Source organism: Microcebus murinus, chromosome 10, assembly GCF_040939455.1.
Source record: "Microcebus murinus isolate Inina chromosome 10, M.murinus_Inina_mat1.0, whole genome shotgun sequence".
NCBI classification, from domain to species: Eukaryota; Metazoa; Chordata; class Mammalia; order Primates; family Cheirogaleidae; genus Microcebus; species Microcebus murinus.
This window is the reverse complement of record NC_134113.1, coordinates 7,426,099-7,446,965: the sequence shown is the minus strand read 5'-3', so window position 1 is coordinate 7,446,965 and position 20,867 is coordinate 7,426,099. Positions and strand designations below refer to the sequence as shown.

General features: G+C 51.9%; 1 protein-coding gene across 1 annotated transcript in view; it reads left to right on the top strand.

Moving 5' to 3' along the window:
* The window catches only part of ACO2 (aconitase 2), a 48,709-nt gene that overhangs the window by 24,044 nt on the left and 3,798 nt on the right, over positions 1–20,867 (top strand). The window contains exons 3-14 of the mRNA XM_076006965.1: positions 4,046–4,304; positions 8,263–8,355; positions 11,543–11,701; positions 11,945–12,095; positions 13,291–13,395; positions 14,999–15,090; positions 16,108–16,213; positions 18,521–18,678; positions 18,888–18,961; positions 19,497–19,608; positions 20,444–20,566; positions 20,676–20,831. Of these exons, the coding sequence (XP_075863080.1) occupies positions 4,046–4,304; positions 8,263–8,355; positions 11,543–11,701; positions 11,945–12,095; positions 13,291–13,395; positions 14,999–15,090; positions 16,108–16,213; positions 18,521–18,678; positions 18,888–18,961; positions 19,497–19,608; positions 20,444–20,566; positions 20,676–20,831 (1,588 nt within the window). The remainder of the gene's footprint in view (positions 1–4,045; positions 4,305–8,262; positions 8,356–11,542; positions 11,702–11,944; positions 12,096–13,290; positions 13,396–14,998; positions 15,091–16,107; positions 16,214–18,520; positions 18,679–18,887; positions 18,962–19,496; positions 19,609–20,443; positions 20,567–20,675; positions 20,832–20,867) is intronic.

Below are 20,867 nucleotides of genomic sequence, written 5' to 3'. Positions count from 1 at the left end.
GTAGCTGGGACTACAGGCATGTGCCACCATGCCCGGCTATATATATTTTTTTAGTTGGCCAATTAATTTCTTTCTATTTTTAGTAGAGACAGGGTCTTCCTCTTGCTCAGGCTGGTCTCGAACTCCTGACCTTGAGTGATCTGCCTGCCTCGGCCTCCCAGAGAGCTAGGATTACAGGCGTGAGCCACCGCACCTGGCCGTGGCAAGCTTTTAAAATGACCTGCCTTGGCCCCACTCCTGGTGATTCTGGTGTAAGTGGTCTAGACCTTGCTATTCAAAATGTAGTCCATGAGCAGCGGCATTCTCATCACTTGGGAGCTTGTTAGAATTGCAGAGTCTCAGACCCCACCCCAGACCCACTGAGAACCTACCATTTAATAGGATTCCTAGGGACTTGTGTGCACGTCAAAATGTGAGAAGTACTGGCCAGTTTCCCAGCTGATTCTGAAGTGTAGTCAGGACTAAGAACCACTGTCCCCATCAACATAGGACCTTGTACAAATACTTGTTTCCCAGGAAACAGGATTTTGTTTATTCTTGGAACTCTCAGACTGTAGCTCATTGGAAAAATGATGGATTTTCGTTTAATCTGCAAACACTTCCACTGTGCTCTTCATTGGGCACACAAGGAGAGCTTACATAGAGGTTTGCTTTGAGATAACTTGACAAAAGAGTTTAGTTTTTGCTTAACAACAACAACAAAAATGCCCTTTAAGGCACTAGGAGATGAGCCCCACAACAAAAGAATCATCTGAGGCCGGGTGTGGTGGCCCATGCCTGTAATCCTAGTGCTCTGGGAGGCTGAGGTGGGAGAGTCGCTTGAGCCTAGGAGTCCAAGATCAGCCTGGGCAACATAGCAAGACCCTGTCTCTACAAAAAATTAAAAAAATTAGTGGAGTGTAATGGTGCACGCTTGTAGTCCCAACTACTCAGGAGGCTGAGGCTGGAGGATCGCTTGAGCCCAAGAGTTTGATGTTGCAGTGAGCTCTGATGATGCCACTGCACTCTAACCCAGGCAGCCGAGTGAGACCATGTATTTAAAAAAAAAAAAAATCATCTGGTCACATGGTCATTAGAGCCATGGTTGAGAAACCCTGACATAGAGAAAGAAGGTAGAGATGAGGCTATTCTAAAATGACTTCTATTCTAAAGAATTTTTTTAGAAGGTCAGGGAATTTGCTGGGGGACTCTTCCTTCACCCTGTGTCTGTGACAGAAGGGGTCTGAGTCTCTATTCTTGCGAATTGGGTCTGTGTCATCCAGAACAGCACAGGGACAGATGGACTTTGAAAACCCACTTTGCCACCCTCAGTTAATCTTCAAGGAAATGTGATAATGAATGAATCCTTAGGCTTTATCATTGTCAGCTTTTTTATACAACTTCAGGCAAATGCTTTCAAGGTCTTGGGTTTTTAAGCCCATGTGCTATTTTTTGGTCTCCCCTGGGTCCCTGAAAGAGGGGCCGTGCTCTGTGCAGTGAGTCATCGCCTATGCACCAGCCTCGGAGTTGCTGCTGCAAACAGGGCAGGCTATACTTCCCGCTAGTTCTATTTTTATTTAGGGTTCTCACCAGGGCAGAACTAGAGAGATTCTCACAATGGCCAGTTGATCTACTGTTACCCCGAGAGCCAGCACCTTAGGGAACTCTTATTTCGAGGGGTTAGGTAAACTTGGGGGTGAGGGGCTGGCAGAAGGCAGTTTCTCTGCTTTCCCGGCAGAGTGATATTGGCAATAGCAATGACGACGATTGCACGCTAGCTACGCGCAGGGCCCTGTTCTGAGTTTCCAAGTGTCCGGAGACGGTGTAGGTTAACGTAAAGGGCACGGCCAGTAGAGCCACGCTGCTGGCTCCTTGTTTTCCAGCCTTGCTACTCGTTGGCTTTGTGATCTGAGAGTGAGCCGCTTCACCTCTCTGTGCTGCAGTTTCGTCACTGTGTTGTGCGGATAAAATGAGTTATATATGTGAAAGTGCTTAAGATAATTCAGGGCTAAAAGTAAATGCTATGGTGACACTAATCTGTAGTGACAAAAAGCAGATCAGTGGTGGCCAGGGGTGGAGTGGGAGGGAGGAATTAACAAGGGGCAGGAGAAAACTTTTTTGGGAGAGATGAATATGTTCAGTATCTTTTTTTTTGAGGCAGGGTCTCACTCTGTTGCCCCAGCTAGAGTGCTGTGGCATCAGCCTCCCTCACAGCAACCTCAAACTCCTGGGCTTAAGCAATCCTTCTGCCTCAGCCTCCCGAGTAGCTGGGACTACAGGCATGCACCACCATGTTTGGCTAATTTTTTCTATGTATTTTTAGTTGGCCAATTAATTTCTTTCTATTTTTTTTTTTTTTTTTTTTGAGACAGAGTCTCGCTTTGTTGTCCAGGCTAGAGTGAGTGCCGTGGCGTCAGCCTAGCTCACAGCAACCTCAAACTCCTGGGCTCGAGCGATCCTTCTGCCTCAGCCTCCCGAGTAGCTGGGACTACAGGCATGCGCCACCATGCCCGGCTAATTTTTTATATATATATATCAGTTGGCCAATTAATTTCTTTCTATTTATAGTAGAGACGGGGTCTCGCTCTTGCTCAGGCTGGTTTTGAACTCCTGACCTTGAGCAATCCGCCCGCCTCGGCCTCCCAAGAGCTAGGAATTTTCTTTCTATTTTTAGTAGAGACGGGATCTCACTCTTGCTCAGGCTGGTTTCGAACTCCTGACCTTGAGTGATCCACCCGCCTCAGCCTCCCAGAGTGCTAGGATTACAGGCGTGAGCCACCGCGCCCAGCCATATGTTCAGTATCTTGATGGTGGTGCTGTTGTCACAGGTGTATACTGTGGTCAAACTTACCAAATCGTGTGCTTTGAACATGAGCAATTACACTTCAGTGAAGCTGTTTAAAAACCAAGTGCTGTGTAAGTGCAAGCCGTTAGCGCGTTCCAGTGCAGTGGTGGACCTTAGAGCGGGGTTGGCTGAGCTCCCGAGAGCAGTCGCTTATCTGGTTACACAGTGGCTTTAGTGATAGTGTCAGGCTTCCACCCACAGCTTCGGACTCCCGGTCTGCTGTTTTTTCCTCCGGCCTCAGACAGTAGAGCGTAGCCTATTGGGTGTGGGTGGAACTCTGCTCCTTCCTAGGAGGTCTTGAGTTTGGCCTACGCTCTAAGAATGGGGGCAGCCCTGGTGGCAGGCAGGGGGCAGCTGCTCTGTTGTGTGGGCAGCGGCAGGGGGTCAGCCAGGAGCAGGGTGGGAGGAATAGCCCCACACAAGCTCAGTGTAGATGAGTGGAGGCTGGTGAGGAGGAGGCAGCTGAGTCCTGGCAGGGGCTGCAACCCCCGCAAGGGCCATGCTTTGGCTGCCATTTTGGCCCTGATGAAGAAGGGAGGGTCTAGGAAGAAGTGGGAAGAGGAGGACCAGTGAGAGGCTGGCGGCAGTGACTGGGTTTCAGTTCTTGAGAGCTGACAGCCATGCCTGTCTCAATGGGGTGGGAGCAAGGGCTGCTCGTGGGACAATGTAGGTGGAGGGCTACATGTGGCTGGAGGGTCAGATTGGGTGAAGGGGATGTGGGTGCTGATCCCCTGTGTCTTAGTGAGGCTGAGGGCACAGAGAGAAGTCGGGGATCCAAGGGGAGACTCAAGCTGCAAACTTGAGCCATAAACACTCTGCTGAGCCTGTTCTCTCATAGTTGTTTTATTAAATGACAGGAATACAATGAAGATTAAATGATGAGGTATACACATTATAGGTGCGTATTAGATAATAACTAATATACTGGGAAAGCAAACATTCTTTGAAAAAACCATCCTTGTCACCTCTTGTGATGCCATTCACTTACTCATCAAGTGATTTTGGAGCACCTAATGAGTGCCAGGCACGGCGCCATGTGCTGGAGGTACCACCATGAGCAGGACTGAGCCGTCACCACCCGAGTGGAACTCGAGGTCCTAAGTACAGGCTCCCTTTCCCTGCCCACTGTCACGGTTGCCGTGTGCCCTGAGAGGGAGACACTGCGATGGGCAGGAGGGGGTGCAGCTGGTACCAGGGCACCTCTCTCCCTTCTCCCCCCAGGTTGAACCGGCCTCTGACCCTCGCAGAGAAGATCGTGTATGGACACCTGGATGACCCGGCCAACCAGGAGGTCGAGCGAGGCAAGACATACCTGCGGCTGCGGCCGGACCGCGTGGCCATGCAGGACGCCACGGCCCAGATGGCCATGCTGCAGTTTATCAGCAGTGGGCTGCCCAAGGTGGCCGTGCCGTCCACCATCCACTGTGACCATCTGATTGAGGCCCAGGTTGGGGGCGAGAAAGACCTGCGCCGGGCCAAGGTGAGCTGAAGGTGGCGTTGGGGGCGGCTGGGTAGGGTGTGACAGGGGATGAGAGGCACAGTGTTTACACAAGGGCAAACCAGGGCATCACCTCCAAATTCTAATGGGCTTTTTGGTTTAGTCTGCTTTTAAAACTTGTTTTTGTTTTTTTCTGATTACCATTTGCTCATTAAAAAATATGGAGAAAGCCTAAAGAAAATAAAAATCATGCTTAATCTTAGGACACTAAAGGTCCTTTCCCTGTTACATTAGAGAAACGAGGCAGACACCAGGCGCCGATGCACACTGCCACTGCTCTGGAGAGGCCAGTGCAGGTTTGCCTTTCTGCCCGAGCAGCGGGGGCACGTCTCAGCACACCTGTGCCAGCGTCACACGTGTGCTCCCACCCATCTGACCCTGTCAGGAAGGTAGGCCAGACAGTGACACAGTTTGTAAATTTGAGACTGCCAAGGCACTGTACAGTTGAGTTACAAAACCACGTGAGAGCAGGGTTAGGGCTGAACCTAATCGCAACTCCCACTGCACCGAGCAGCCTGCTTTGGGGCCGTATTCCGGGTGAGTTTTGCTTGACTACATGGAGGTGGCTGTATGCCGAGCTGAAGTTTCTTCCTAGAGTTCCCCCTCCCTTTCTTGTGAAACCAAATTCCTGCTCCTTCTCCCAGGAATGGCTGATGGTACCTTTGTGCCCACTCTTGGCAACAGCAGGCCTCTCTGTCCCGGCTCTGGGCCTCCCGCTCTCTGCCCCCTGCAGTGGGAGTGGGCGCCCGTCGAGGGGAGGGTTGTTGGCGAGAGCTGAATGCTGGCAGGGCTGCAGCTGGCTGGCACGGAGTGGGCAGCGATTGAGAGTGCCTCGGCTCCCAGGGTCAGCGTGGCTCAAAGAGCCTCCTGGGCCCATGGGAAACACTCGGGGCAGCTTTCCCATTGGAGCCCTTTCTTCCCACCCGGGCCCACTGGTGTGTGTCCTGGCTACACAGTGTCTCTTTTCCACTCCACCGCGAGTCCTGCCTGCCGGCCGGCCGTTTCCATATTAGCAACCGCAGGGGAGGTGACGTCGTGGGCGTTCCTGCAGTGCCGGAGCTGCGCACAGCCAGGAACCTGGGTCCTCTTCCGCCCTGGGGACCTCTGCCCACTGAGGCCACTACTTTGAGGGGCTGGCCCTGTCCTTGCTTTATGGGTCTACCTTCTGGAGATGAGATTCACAGAATCATGGCATTTTGGAGCTCATTTCCTCACTTATTCAGCAAGTGCTTATGGAGTGCTCTCTACAAGCCAGCACCATGCCGGGCGCTGGAGTTGATGCAAACAGGACAGGGGGCCTGTGTCCACGGACCTAGTAGGGAGTTGGATGCGGAGCAAGCAGTCTACACGTGTGTGAGGAAGGGAAAGTGCAGGAGAGAGTATAAGCCAGAGGTCTGATTTAGGTTTTGCGGGAAAGGGACAGCCTCTTTCAGGATGTGACATACAAGCTGAAACCTGAGCAGATCAGTTGATGTTAACTGGAGGAAGAACATTCTAAAAAGAACATACGCAAAAGTCCTGGGGCAGGAAGAAACTCAGTGCTTTGGAAGAACTTGAAGGGGCCCGCAGGGCTGGGGTTCTGTGTGGGAGAGGGCAGAGTGAGGTGGGCGGGCCGGGCCGGGCAGAGCCTTGAGGGCTGTGGGGAAAGCCCTGGTCACCATCCTCGGAGTCATAGAGGGGTTTGAGCAGGAGAAGGATATGGTCACTTTTACATGTATTCATAGAGAGTCCCTCTGGCTGGCGCCCACAGAGGCAGAATGACCTATCCAGGGTCGCACAGCCAGAGAGGGATCCAGGCTGAGTTTAGGCCGAGACTCTGGGGCCACCAACACAGACACACGCTGCACATGTACCCAGACACGACTACAGCATCCTGCCCTCTGTACCAATGTTGTAAGTGACTGACTTGTAAGTGAAAAGGGCAGTATATTAATTGGAAAGAGACTGTTCCCAAGTTCTGGCAACCCGAGTACTTTGTCTCCCATTTCTTTTATTTACCTGCAGGACCCAAATGGGCCCTCAGAAGGTTATGTGGTAGATCTGGAATTGAAATGAAGCGGGTAATGTGGTTTTAAAAGTATTTTATAGGCCGGGCGTGGTGGCTCACGCCTGTAATCCTAGCACTCTGGGAGGCCGAGGCAGGCGGATTGCTCGAGGTCAGGAGTTCGAAACCAGCCTGAGCAAGAGTGAGACCCCATCTCTACTATAAATAGAAATTAATTGGCCAACTAATATATATAGAAAAAATTAGCCGGGCTTGGTGGCACATTCCTGTAGTCCCAGCTACTTGGGAGGCTGAGGTAGAAGGATCGCTTGAGCCCAGGAGTGTGAGGTTGCTGTGAGCTAGGCTGATGCCACGGCACTCACTCTAGCCTGTGCAACAAAGAGAGACTCTGTCTCAAAAAAAAAAAAAAAAAGTATTTTATCAAAGGCCTGAGGGGGCTGACAGTGGGACACTGCTCTGCCATGAAGCACGGTGCTCCCATGCCCAGAAGCTGGCGGTCTCATTTCTTCATTCCTCCTCTGGGACTCTGTATTGTCCACCGTGGTCCCACCTCTTTTGCCATTGGGGTGAGTCTCACTTGCCCAGGGATGTGCCCTGTCTTCCTCCCGTCAGCTGCGTCGTGGAGCCCTCCCTGTCCTCGAGGAAGCGTCCTTTCTGGGCAGCATGGCTGCAGCCCATCCCATCATCGTGTTTGTTGAAACCTCCTTTTGAGAACAGTGGTCCATTTGACAGCCTTTCATCTGGGGGCCATCAAACACACTACCAAGTATTGAGCACCTACAGCACGCCAGGCACTGGTCTAGGTGCTCTCTCAGATGTAGTCCCAGGGCCTCCTCCTTAGAAGGATGCAGCTTTATTTTAAACTAGAATGTAGCACCTTGGGCTCTGTGGTTAAACGGGCCTGGTTTCAAGCCCTGGCTCCTCTGGCTTCTCCTGCAACTTATTTTACCTCTGAGCCTCTGTTTTTGCATCTATAAAATGGACTTGATGGCCAGGCGTGGTGGCTCACGCCTGTAATCCTAGCACTTTGGGAGGCCGAGGCGGGCGGATTGCTCAAGGTCAGGAGTTCAAAACCAGCCTGAGCGAGACCCCGTCTCTACCAAAAATAGAAATAAATTAATTGACCAACTAAAAATATATATACAAAAAATTAGCCGGGCATGGTGGCGCATGCCTGTAGTCCCAACTACTCGGGAGGCTGAGGCAGTAGGATCACTGAGCCCAGGAGATTGAGGTTGCTGTGAGCCAGGCTGACGCCACGGCACTCACTCTAGCCTGGGCAACAAAGTGAGACTCTGTCTCAAAAAAAAAAAAAAAAAAAATGGACTTGATGACAGTCCTCTCTCCCTGGGTGGGCTGTAAGGCTGCTTAGCATGATGCAGTTGCCATAGTGTGCATTCAGTGATATCAGCTGCGGTTACAGATAAGGCTCAGGTGGAGAAGCAACACCCCACGTGGGGACCTGGCGGTCTGCCCGATCCCACTGCTTCCCTGTGAGAGTCCTCCCCTCACTCGACAGCCTGGCCTGGCCAGACCATCCTGCCCTGGCATGTTCCTGCACTGCTGGCCTTGGCTGGGGACTTGAGTACCACAGGGACCCTTGATGATTATTTAGCTCAGTTCCTTCTACAGATAAGGAAACTGAGACTCAGGACAGAGCAGGGACTTGTTCCAGACCCACGCCCCCAGCCAGGTGTCATAGAACCGGGGTGCTCTCTGTTCCCTTGTGTTTCTCCTCAAGACTGCCAGCTGAGACAGTGGGCCAACAGCCTCGTCCTTTTGGAATTACTTTTTGAAGGTCTCCAAGAGAGGGCCTATCTTCACAGTGCCAGCATTTCGGTCGTAGGGGAGGTGGTATGGAGGGAGGAGGGCTCAGCAGGGTCACCCTGACACAGCTGTGTTACTAATGCTCTGGTTATTGATTTGTCCCAATAGGACATCAACCAGGAAGTTTATAATTTCCTGGCAACTGCAGGTGCCAAATATGGCGTGGGCTTCTGGAGGCCTGGATCTGGAATCATTCACCAGGTAAAGCAGGGCTCAGCGCCCAGGCTGCACTAAGGTGACCGGAGAGTACCTTCTTGGCCTGTGGGGGCAGGGGACTGGGGGCTCAGGAGGGCTGAGGGGCAACTAGCTGGCATCTCAGTCAGCTCTTGGGCTCCTCCTTCTTTGTTTTTAACTTAATCCTCACTATATCAAGTTATATGTTGTCATTCTCCAGGTAAGAAGTTAAAATAATCCCTTTTAAACCCCAGGTAGCCAGCATTTTAAGTTGACATATTTCTCTCTGTGCCTTCTTCTCAGTGTGTACTCCGGCACCTATGGTCCCATGTACTGTGATACACAGAACACTGTGTTGTTTTCTGTGTTTTCTCCACAAGTGTCCGACCTTGTTGCGTGGATAGCTGACGTGTCACGAGCACACGCCGTGTCAGGCACTGGACTTAGCGCTGTAAAGGTATTGACTTAGTGCTCACCATAGCCCTACGAGGCAGGTGGTTTTATTATCCACGCCTTACAAGTGAGGACGCAGAGGCACACAGCTGTTGATGTCCTTGCCGAGAGACACCCAACTGGCAAATTTTGGAGCCAGGATTGGGCGCCAGGCACTGGTGAGCACTCTGCAGCCTCTGTCACCCCCGGAGTCTTCCCCTCTCTGCATGGAGCACTCCTCAGGTTCTTTTTGGCCCCTTCCTGATATTCTGAAGGATGGAGGTACCATAGGTCACGTGGCCACATCAGCTAGGAGTTCTTCTGGGGTTTCCCCAAGAGTGGATTTTCTTTTGGTAGACAGTTTTGTCTCTGGAAGTACAAATGTGTGTGTGTGTGTGTCTCTGGGGAAGGAGGCGCTTTACTTTCGTCCAACGTGACTGTTTAGGACCATGATCTGGTTTATGTGTGTCCATTTGCCATCCATCCTGTGTGTATGAAACCTGCCGCTTTGCACCTTCCAAGGTGACCCTTCTCCCCACCTCCAGCCCAGGCCTCGCTGCCCAGGCCTCCTTCAGGATGAGCTGAGTCAGGCTGTAATCCGACCCTGCATGAGCTCCCAGCACTGCCCTGCTCTGAAACCAGAGCCAGCAATGGATCACTGCTCTGCCCTTTCAAACTGTCACCCTTGCCAGGAAGGAGCTGCCTGGGATGGCAGGTCACGTCGCCTGTGGGGGCCAGAAAGCCTCTCTGCAGCAGGATTAGGGAGTCAGGTGGTCCCAGCCTTGGCCTCTTGTTATGAAGGACACCCCAATCCAGTTGTCCCCTATTCCACCTCAGTACAATATGCCCAGGGCTTTTTCTGGTAGCTTCTGGGCCAAAGTTTAGGGCTGGGAGTGATGACAGCTCACACCTGCCACTGGCCAGCTGCCAAGCATACAGCCTGATGTATTTGTTCCTTGAAAAAGAAAATTCCCAGGGACTGTGTGAGCACTGGGCAGCCTTACTTTTCTCTCCCCTTTGATTGTCAGGACATCAGCAGTTTTCATACACCGTATCCAAACCAAACCTCAATCCCCTTCCCTCCTCCTCAAATGCTCTGTCCTCGACTGCCCTAACAGACTGTCCTCTGATTCAGCTTTCAGGTTGGTTTCTTTGGGAAACCTCCCTGCCCTCCCCGTGCCCACCACTGGGGCTCCCTTGTGTCGTCTTCTGTGGGGTCCCTGCCCATATGTTCCCAGCGTGTGCTTTCTCCACTGGACCGTGTCCTCCATGGGACAGGGCCTGCGGCTTGTTTATTCCTCTCTAGCCCTGCGCCTCGGGCCAGGTCAGTACAGAGTAGGTCCTTAGTGTACATGTGTTATGTGGATAGATGCCTAAATTTCCAGTTTTAAGTTACAGGTGTTAGTCCAGCCTAAAATAGACTTCTTCCCCACCCTCCCTCCCAGCTGCCTAGCCATACCCACAGACTGATAAGGTCACTGTCACAACCAGCTTCATCGTGACATTTTCAGCAGTCCTCAGGTCTCCATAGCCTCTCCCTTCTGGATGTGAACCACACTTGTGCCTGCACCACATAGAACCACCCCAAATTCTGAGTCTATGTGTCCAGTCTTAATGGATCAGATTTTTATTACCTTGAGGAGCTTTAGGGATTAACTAGTGTGAATTCTTTGCATGATACACGGCTGAGGGAGGACTGGAGACATGAAATAGTTACGTGTTGTTGGCCTGTTCTTCCCATCCAGATCTTCTAACAGACATGATCTCACTTAGTCATCACAGACATCAGGGAGGTGGGCATTCTTGTCAGCTATTTTTTATTGAAGAGGAGACTGAGGCTTGGAGACGTGAAGTGACTTGTCCAGGGTCCCACAAACCAGTAGCAGGTGGTGGGGCCAGGCCTCAGACCCAGGGCTTTCTGGCTGGCGGGCAAGGCCACACTGGGGTGTTGACCATCTAGTTCTCCTTCTTTTCTTGTCAAATGGTTCTGGGGAAATGCTCACCCCCAGCCAGGAGAAGCACCCCCATGAAGGGAATGCTGTGACCTAGGACAGGTGATGAGAGAAGTCATCATCTTTCCTTAAGGATGTCACTTCAGTTCTCAGAGCCACCGCCAGGAGCTGCAGTTAGTGGGCATCACCCATGCTTTTCTTTTTCCTCTCTTGTCTGTGCTTCTCAGCTGAGCAGGGGAAAAGCTCATGACTGTGCTCCCCTGGGTCCCCAGTACCTCTGCATGAGCTCCCAGCACTGCCCTGCTCTGAAACCAGAGCCAGCAATGGATCACTGCTCTGCCCTTTCAAACTGTCACCCTTGCCAGGAAGGAGCTGCCTGGGATGGCACCTTGTGGGGGCTGGAGCAATTCCTGAGTGAATTGTCCACCTTGATAAGGAGCCAGGTAGTGTGCTCCATACTGTGGACAGGCCACCCGTGAGACAGGCCCTGAGCCTGGTTCTTGCCACACCCTAGGGTCATAATGGTGCGAGTGTTTTGATTACCATGCTACAAACAAGGAAACTGAGGCACAGGGAGACATTTAAAGGTCTAAGCCATATAGCAGGAACTGTCAGAGCTATTCATGAGCCCAGGCCGCCTGGCTCCCAAGACTCTGGCTTTTTTCAGCCACACTGAAGATGGCTGGAATTAAGTAGGCCCATCAAGAGGAGCCGCTGGGCATGGCTGGGGTAGCCAGTGTCAGTGGGGGCAGTTTTGCAGGGCCCTTTTGGGCCCTACCTCCATTTTCTGTTAAGGGGTTCTAAACTTAAGATCTTGGATTCTTTTTCAGATTATTCTGGAAAACTATGCATACCCTGGGGTTCTTCTGATTGGCACTGACTCCCATACCCCCAATGGTGGTGGCCTGGGGGGCATCTGCATTGGAGTTGGGGGTGCTGATGCAGTGGATGTCATGGCTGGGATCCCCTGGGAGCTGAAGTGTCCCAAGGTGAGGGGCAGGGAAGGACTCCTCCTGGGCTGGCTACAGGGGGTGGTTGGTGCAGATGACTGGGAGACTGTGGGGCCCAGAAGGGAACAGGGAATAGGTCAGACTCAAATCTCTTTGGGAGGGAGGCAGGGGAAATGAGCAGAAATGGGAAGGCCAGCAGGTTGGTTCTACGATTTCTTGGATGGGACAGGGCACACGGCGCACAGGACCTATAATGGCCATCTCGCCCTACCTCCCATGCAGGTGATTGGCGTGAAGCTGACGGGCTCCCTCTCGGGCTGGAGCTCCCCCAAAGATGTGATCCTGAAGGTGGCCGGCATCCTCACAGTGAAGGGTGGCACAGGTGCTATCGTGGAATACCATGGGCCCGGCGTCGACTCCATCTCCTGCACTGGTGAGGAAGGTGGCCGGCCCCCAGCCTGCACTGGGCCTGCTGGGCAGTTAGCAGCAGAGCAGTGAATGGCCTTCGGGGACTTAGAATGGATATTTACAGGTAGAAGGGAGATTGGAGACAACCTTAGAGATTGTCTGGTCCACACCCCTCATTAAACAGATAAAGAGATTGAGATCCCCTCAAGGAGGCAGGTAACTTCCCGGTGTCCCCACAGAGTTAGGGGCTGAGCCAGCCTGTCACTGCCTATAGCACTGGGCCATGTTTAATGATTCAGAAGGATCCCAGAGAGGACAGAGGCAGCAGTGGGGCTGGGCAGTTAGAGCCAGGACTTCATGCAGGAAGTAGCTGTAGTCTCCCGTCTTCCCTGGGCTGGAGTTTGAGTCTCACTGTCTTCCCATGGATTAGAGATTACCGGCTGGTATCTCCAGGACAAGGTAGGAGCTGGCCCCTTCCAACCCATCACTCCTGGTGACTAGCCTCAATGCCTGGGCCATCAGAAATCCAGGGAGACTTGGAACAAGCCAACTGGGCAGTGTCTGGCCATGTCACCCTTCAGTACATGGCACCTGTCTGGTCTGCTCAGCATATAGCCAGGCCCAGAACTAGAACAATGCGTCTTTTTTTTTTTTTTGAAACAGAGTCTCACTCTATTCCCCAGGCTCGAGTGCGGTGGCGTCAGCCTAGCTCACAGCAACCTCAAACTCTTGGCCTCAAGCAATCCTTCTGCCTCAGCCTCCTGAGTAGCTGGGACTATAGGCATGCGACACCATGCCCGGCTAATTTTTCCTATTTTGGGTAGAGACCGGGGTCTCACTCTTGCTCAGACTGGTCTTGAACTCCTGAGCTCAAACAATCCGCCCGCCTCGATCTCCCAGAATGCTAGGATTACAGGCGTGAGCCACCACGCCCGGCCAGAACAATGGGTCTTGTTGGGGCTGAATCTTGTGTCCTGTCACGCTATCCAGCAGCTGCTCTGAGTGGGTTGTGCAGGGGGTGAGGGTGGGGTGGTGGTGACATGAGCTCTGGGCCCTCCCTCACTGGGCCTCAAGGGATGAGTCTGCCCACTACCACTAGGTGGCTCTGTGGGCGAGGGAAGAAGTGACACAACTCCCTGGTGTGACGTGTGTGCCCATGTAGCAGGTGTGAGACCCTCGCCCTGCTGCCTAGGCAGCCCATGGGCTCTATTTCTCCACAGGCATGGCGACAATCTGCAACATGGGCGCAGAAATCGGGGCCACCACTTCAGTATTCCCTTACAACCACAGGATGAAGAAATACCTGAGCAAGACAGGCCGGGCAGGTGAGCTGGCAGGGGCAGGCTGGTGTGGGCAGAACAGCCATGTTGCGCGCTCCTCCCCAGGAGAGAGCTGCGCCTTTCCCTGTAGGGCAGGGGTCCTTAAGCTGGTGCTTGCAGACTGGCTTCAGAGGCTCTGAGAAACCCCTAAAGTATGTGTTACTGTTTCTGAGTAGGGTGTCTATAGCTCTCTTCAGCTTCCCTAAGTTGGAGATGGCACTGCCTCAGGATTGGAATTTAGTTTCACCAAGGATCCTTCTCAGCCCGGTCCCCTGCTGCCCCCTACAGGAAGCTCCAGAAATGACATGGATCTCTTTTTATAATTCTTGCCATAGAAAGGGTATCAAAGGGAGGAGGAAAAACATTTGGAACTAGAACCACCTTCCCAAATTCCCTGCCCCCAACGCCCTTGAGGTTCTAGCGGGCTTCTGTGAAGCTCAGAGGAGGAAGTCAGGCATTGGAGCCTATGAAGGGAGCTGAGTGACACGATTGGGTGGAGCCAGAGGCCAGTGGCCATGGTGAGAGCTCCTGTTTGCTTCCAAGCTCTGAGCAGTGGAGTCCTTCCTGGAACGCCCTTCCCTCCCTTTCTTTATCAAGTGACTTTTCCTCCTTCAAAACTCAGCTCTTGGCCGGGCGCTGTGGCTCACGCCTGTAATCCTAGCTCTTGGGAGGCCGAGGCGGGCGGATTGCTCAAGGTCAGGAGTTCAAAACCAGCCTGAGCAAGAGCGAGACCCCGTCTCTACTATAAATAGAAAGAAATCAATTGGCCAACTGATATATATATAAAAAATTAGCCGGGCATGGTGGCGCATGCCTGTAGTCCCAGCTACTCGGGAGGCTGAGGCAGGAGGATCGCTTGAGCCCAGGAGTTTGAGGTTGCTGTGAGCTAGGCTGACGCCACGGCACTCACTCTAGCCTGGGCAACAAAGTGAGACTCTGTCTCAAAAAAAAAAAAAAAAAAAAAAAAAAACTCAGCTCTTCATTTCCAGGAAGCCTTCCCAGACTCTGAACCTTAGCCAGTGCTTCTCGTGTATGACTCTGTCATATTCTGTGATAACTTTTGGTTCACTTTTTTTTCTTTTTTTTTTTTGAGACAGAATCTCACTCTGTTGCCCAGGCTAGAGTGAGTGCTGTGGCGTCAGCCTAGCTCACAGCAACCTCAAACTCCTGGGCTCAAGCGATCCTCCTGCCTCAGCCTCCCGAGTAGCTGGGACTACAGGCATGCGCCACCATGCTCGGCTAATTTTTTTTATGTATATATTTTTAGTTGGCCAATTAATTTCTTTCTATATTTAGTAGAGATGGGGTCTTCTCGGTCTTGCTCAGGCTGGTTTCAAACTCCTGACCTTGAGTGATCCGCCCACCTCAGCCTCCCAGAGTGCTAGGACTTTTGGTTCACTGATAGCTCTTTCCCTAGATCGTGAGCTCCTTGAGGGCAGGGACAGTGTCCTGAGCAGTTCACGTTGGTCCTTTGTTGGCCTAGTCAATGCCCAGGGCCTGGTGTTTGTTTGCAGGTGCCAGGTAACTATGGCTCAGGTGGGTGGAAGGATGAAATCTCAAGACCAATTCCTGTTTCACATGCTTTACTCCCCTTCCTTATTGATTTCAGAGATTGCCAATCTAGCTGATGAATTCAAGGATCACTTGGTGCCTGACCCTGGCTGCCATTATGACCAATTGATTGAAATTAATCTCAGCGAGGTGAGGAAGGGGATTGGGTTCAAGGAATTTCTGAGAATGGGGACCCTACTTTCTTGGCACTGGGGGCCCACGACGGGTCCTGCCTGTATACTGAGCAGGGCTTGTGGGCCCTTGGTCTCCCAATACCCTTGCAAACTGCTGCCTGAATCTAGCTGAAATGGAGGTGCTGTGAGGATGAGGGAGATTTGGTCATGTGGAGAGCAGAGGTGGCTGTGCCTGGTGAATCAGAAACTGACGTCAGTGTGCCCCATCTCTGCTTTACCAGAAGCCGAGATTTCACCCTGGAGGGTTTGCGTCATTTTCAGAGTTCAGAATGCAAGGCCTGAGCTGGGTATGGCAGCCTGAGAGCTGCAGACCAGACCAGGCATTTGGAGAGCCCGAGCAAAGGCAGGCTGGAGGAACAGAAGCCAGTCTGCAGGAGTTCAGATCCCAGCTCTGCCACTCATGCTATGTGACCTTGGTCACATCGCTTAACTTCTATGGGACTGCTTTCATCTTAGGTAAAACCTAAGGCAGTTGTGAGAGTTAAATGAGTTAATTCATGTAGTAACAGTCACTAACATTGACTGAGTGATTACTGTGTGCCTCGCACTTTGCTAAGTGCTTCACATTTATTAATAAGTATTATCACATGTAAAGCATCTGGCTGTTAAGTCCATTTTTGTCCTAAGATTCCAAAAGCAACATCATGTGGGACATGGTGGACTTAATGAAGCGACAGCCTTGATCCATTCCATACCCTTGCTGTCTCCTAGCTATGTGACCTTAAGCGAGGTTCTGAGTCCCTTCATCTGCAGAATAGAGATAAGACCAGCCTTGTAGTTTTGGAGGGCGCCCAGGAGCTGGTGCGTGTATAGCGCCGACTGCTCAGGTATTTGCCATGATGAGGTTTGAGCTATGAGAACAGTAGCTGGCTGCCCCTGTTCGGACATGGTAAGGCAGTGAACAGAGGCTGTCCACACACCAACCTTTGTTCCCTCCTCTCTTTTTCTGTTCTTTGCATCTTTGTTTCTTCAGCTGAAGCCACATATCAATGGGCCCTTCACCCCTGACCTGGCTCACCCTGTGGCAGAAGTGGGTGCTGTGGCAGAGAAGGAAGGATGGCCTGTGGACATCCGAGTGGGTGAGCACCTTCCACCTGTTGGTTTAGAAGGTCTCAGGGTCCATGGCTCTGCCCAGGGCTGTAGACAATCACCTGTGTTTACTGTGTGGCACTTCCTAAACTGGGCGCTTTCTGAAAAGACTTATTATTATCATCTTTAAAGTTACTTTTTCTTGGAATAAAAGAAAAATATGCTTATTGTAGAGAATATTGACAAACAAGAAAACACCCCTAATGTCAACCCATAACCAGAAAAAAGCTTTAGGAACTTTTTGAAACGTGTGCTGTGTTTCTATACATGTGCACGCTTCTCTGTTCTACAGACATCTTTCCAGCCATGCTACTTTGACTTTACATGCTTTACATATGCAGACATCCTGGCATGTCAGTGGCGCTGGCATCGCTGCTGTCGGGAGGCAGGACGGTGTGGCTGTGCGAGTGTGGACCCTGCAGCCAAATGGCCTGAGTTTGAGTCCTGGCCCTGACACTTGATAGGCAGGTGACCCTGAGCAGGCTGCGTCACTGTCAGTGCATGGCTTCCCCATCTGAAAAACAGGAGCAGTAGTCATACTGACCTCTTTAAAGCTGTGGGAAGGAGTTGAGAGTATGTGAAAAGAGCTTTCTGCAGTGTCTGGCATAAAATGAGTGCAATATAATATGTTCACCCTTATTCTTTGAAGCAAACTTAGAAAAATCTTTGGGGTTTAATAATTAGAAAAAAATTGAATTGATGAGAAACTGTCTTGATATTTATAGACAGTGCAATATCATTCTGTTTTTAATGTCTTTTTGAATAACTCATTCTCTTTTTTTTTTTTTGGAAACAGAGTCTCACTCTGTTGCCCGAGCTAGAGTGCTATGGCATTAGCCTAGCTCACAGCAACCTCGAACTCCTGGGCTCAAGCAATCCTACTGCCTCAGCCTCCCAAGTAGCTGGGACTACAGGCATGCGCAACCATGCCCGGCTAATTTTTTCTCTCTATAAATTTAGTTGGCCAATTAATTTCTTTCTATTTTTAGTAGATGGGGTTTTGCTCTTGCTCAGGCTGGTCTTGAACTCCTGACCTTGAGTGATCTGCCCACCTCAGCCTCACTGAGTGCTAGGATTACAGGTGTGAGCCACTTATGCCCTGTCTGATTCTCTTTTTTAAAAGAACTCTCATTACCCTAGTTGTAAACCAATTTTTATTTTTTATTTATTAATTTATTTTTTTGAGACAGAGTCTTGCTCTGTTGCCCAGGCTAGAGTGAGTGCCATGGTGTCACCCTAGCTCACAGCAACTTCAAACTCCTGGGCTCAAGCAATCCTACTGCTTCAGCCTCCTGAGTAGCTGGGACTACAGGCATGCGCCACCATGCCCGGCTAATTTTTTATATGTATATTTTTTAGTTGTCCAGCTAATTTCTTTCTATTTTTTTTTAGTAGAGATGAGGTCTTGCTCTTGCTCAGGCTGATCTCGAACTCCTGAGCTCAAATGATCCTCCCACCTCAGCCTCCCAGAGTGCTGGGATTACAGATGTGAGCCACCACACCCGACCTAAAGCAATTTTTAAAATGTGGAAACTACTGGAAAGTATAGAAGAAGAAAGCATCTCCTATCAACCCCCACCCAACTAGGATTACTGTTTTTTGGGATTTTGTTTTGTTTAGACAGAGTCTTATTCTGTTATCCCAGGTAGAATGCAGTGGCGTCATTGTAGCTCACAGCAACCTCAAATTCCTGGGCTCAAATGTTCCTCCAGCCTCAGCCTCCCAGACTGCTAGGATTATAGGCATGAGCTGCCCCGTGCCTGGCCGGATCACTATTAATACGTTAGCGTGAATTCCCAATACACATGCACATGATATTGTTGTAAAAAGGGTTATACTTCTTTTTCTTGTGCTTTTTTTTTTTTTTTTTTTTTTTTGAGATAAGAGTCTCACTCTGTTGCCCGGGCTAGAGTGCTGTGGCATCAGCCTAGCTCACAGCAACCTCAAACTCCTGGGCTCAAGCAATCCTTCTGCCTTAGCCTCCCAAGTAGCTGGGACTATAGGCATGCACCACCATGCCTGGCTAATTTTTTCTATATATATTTTTAGTTGTTCAGCTAATTTCTTTCTATTTTTAGTAGAGACAGGGTCTCGCTTTTGCTCAGGCTGGTCTCTTCCTGAGCTCAATTGATCCTCCCGCCTCGGCCTCCCAGAGTGCTAGGATTATAGGTGTGAGCCATCACGCCCTGCCTAGATGGTGAATTCTTTTGACCAGGTCTGGATAGTTTGAGGTCAGGTGGAGACCCCTGCTCAGTTTCTCCTCCTGACCCCTGACCCCACCACCCACAATGCACCAGGCCTGATCGGCAGCTGCACCAATTCAAGCTATGAGGACATGGGGCGCTCGGCAGCTGTGGCCAAGCAAGCACTGGCCCATGGACTCAAGTGCAAGTCTCAATTCACCATCACTCCAGGCTCTGAACAGATCCGTGCCACCATTGAGCGGGACGGCTACGTGAGTGCCCATGTACCCCTGCCCCTTCCCCACCCCCCACTGCTGAGCAATGTGGAGTCAGGGTGGGACAAGCCACAGGCTTGTTTGGGCAGGGCTGGTGCCGGTCCCAGTGGCTGCTGTAGGGTTCCATCCTGCAAGCTGCTGAACTACCCTTTCCCATCACCCACTCACCAGCCCTGACAGTTCCCTGTCCTCCTCTCACCCTGCAGGCACAGATCCTGAGGGATGTGGGCGGCATCGTCCTGGCCAATGCCTGTGGCCCATGCATTGGCCAGTGGGACAGGTGAGAGGCACGTCTTCAATAGGAGAGCCCCTTGTGCACGGGGGTACAGAGCCCCAGAAGTTGAGGGAGGATCTTATTAGGGTACCGAGAAGAGACTCAGGCCCAAGGCCCCTAGCTCCAGGGGCTGTTGCATATTGGACTTTGTCAGGCATGACTGGGAAGTTGGGCTCGAAAAAGGAAGAGCCCAACTGAGGCACTAAGTGGCCGCTTGGCGGGGCCTGGGCTGGCAGGAAGAAGCCAGTGAGGTCTCATCCTAATGGATACAGCGGCAGCTCTCACAGAGCCATTTGAGAAGAGGCAGTGGTCCCAATCTGGAAACTCAGAGCGTGTCTTGGCTCTGTCTCTGTCTACGTGTGCTCTCAGGCAAGGCCCAGCGATCCCGAGGTTCCCTCCCACTCCGTGTGTGGGTCCCAGGGAGGAGGCAACCTTCTGTCATGAGCTAGGTGTGTGCTGCGGGAATGTGGCTCATTTGGCCTCAGGACAGGCTAGGTGACAAGGCTAGATATCCTTAACCATGTCCCCTCTGACCTGGCAGAAAGGACATCAAGAAGGGAGAGAAGAATACAATCGTCACTTCCTACAACAGGAACTTCACAGGCCGCAACGACGCGAACCCCGAGACCCACGCCTTCGTCACGTCCCCAGAGGTGAGACTGCCCAGCTGGTGCTATCCTCCGACTGCACCTGCGGGTCAGAAGTGGGGGAGATGGGCTTGGGGCAAAAGCACCAGACCCCAAGCCCTCCCAGCCCCCAAGCTCCATGTTCCCTTGGTCTATCCTACCTGGGTCTTCCTTGTGTCACAGGACTATGAGGTGTTTGTTTAGTACACTTTGTGTTATGAGCGTGCAGTTTAGACTCTCACTGCCTGGGACAAATCCCAGCCTTGCCTCAAACTAGCTGTATGAGCGTGGCCAAGTTATCTACCTTCTCTGTGTCCCAATAATCCTGTCAGGGTTACCTGGAAAAGCACGTGGAACATGTAGGTTTCTGGCCCAGGGTGAGAGTTCAGTTCGGTATCGTGGACACGAGTGAGCTGAGTGCCCCAGGCACTTGGTGGGTACTCAGCGTCAGCCAGGCTTTCTGGAGTGGAGTGTGTATCTGCTTGCTAATGAGTGAAGGAATGGCCCCTTCCATGTTTCCAGGCTGCTGCCCACTGAGGCACATTTTCATCACACCAGCATTTCTGTGCCAGGGACTGCTCTCCAGGGCACCTTTGAGGGGTGGAGCACACAGCTGCGAGACCCGGCCGGCTGCCCTAGGGGAGCACTGAGCTCCAGGGCCTGGCAGGATAGGGAGAGGCTAGACTGCTCTTGGGTCCCAGAGATAGTCCTGCAGCCCTGGCATCCAAGGAGAGGAGGGGTCTGGGGAGAACATGGAAATTTCCTGGGTTCCAGTCTCAGTTTTGGTCTGGGCTTCTGCTGGGGTCGGGGGCATAGGAGTGATGTTTGGTGCTCACCAACAAACTGGCCACCTCCGTTTCAGATTGTCACAGCCTTGGCCATTGCGGGAACCCTCAAGTTCAACCCAGAGACTGATTTCCTGACAGGCAAGGATGGCAAGAAGTTCAAGCTGGAGGCTCCCGATGCTGATGAACTTCCCCAAGCGGTGAGCAGCGCTGCCCCCTGCTGTTCGGGAGTGGCTCGGGTGTGGGGGGGAGCTTGCCTTCTGTGAGAGCTGCCCACGGCACCCAGCACATCCCTGTCCCCTGCTACAGGAGTTCGACCCAGGGCAGGACACCTACCAGCACCCCCCTAAGGACAGTAGCGGGCAGCGGGTCGATGTGAGCCCCACCAGCCAGCGCCTGCAGCTCCTGGAGCCTTTTGACAAGTGGGACGGCAAAGACCTGGAAGATCTGCAGATCCTCATCAAGGTCAGCAGCGCAGCGGGGAGGGAGGACAGCCCTAAG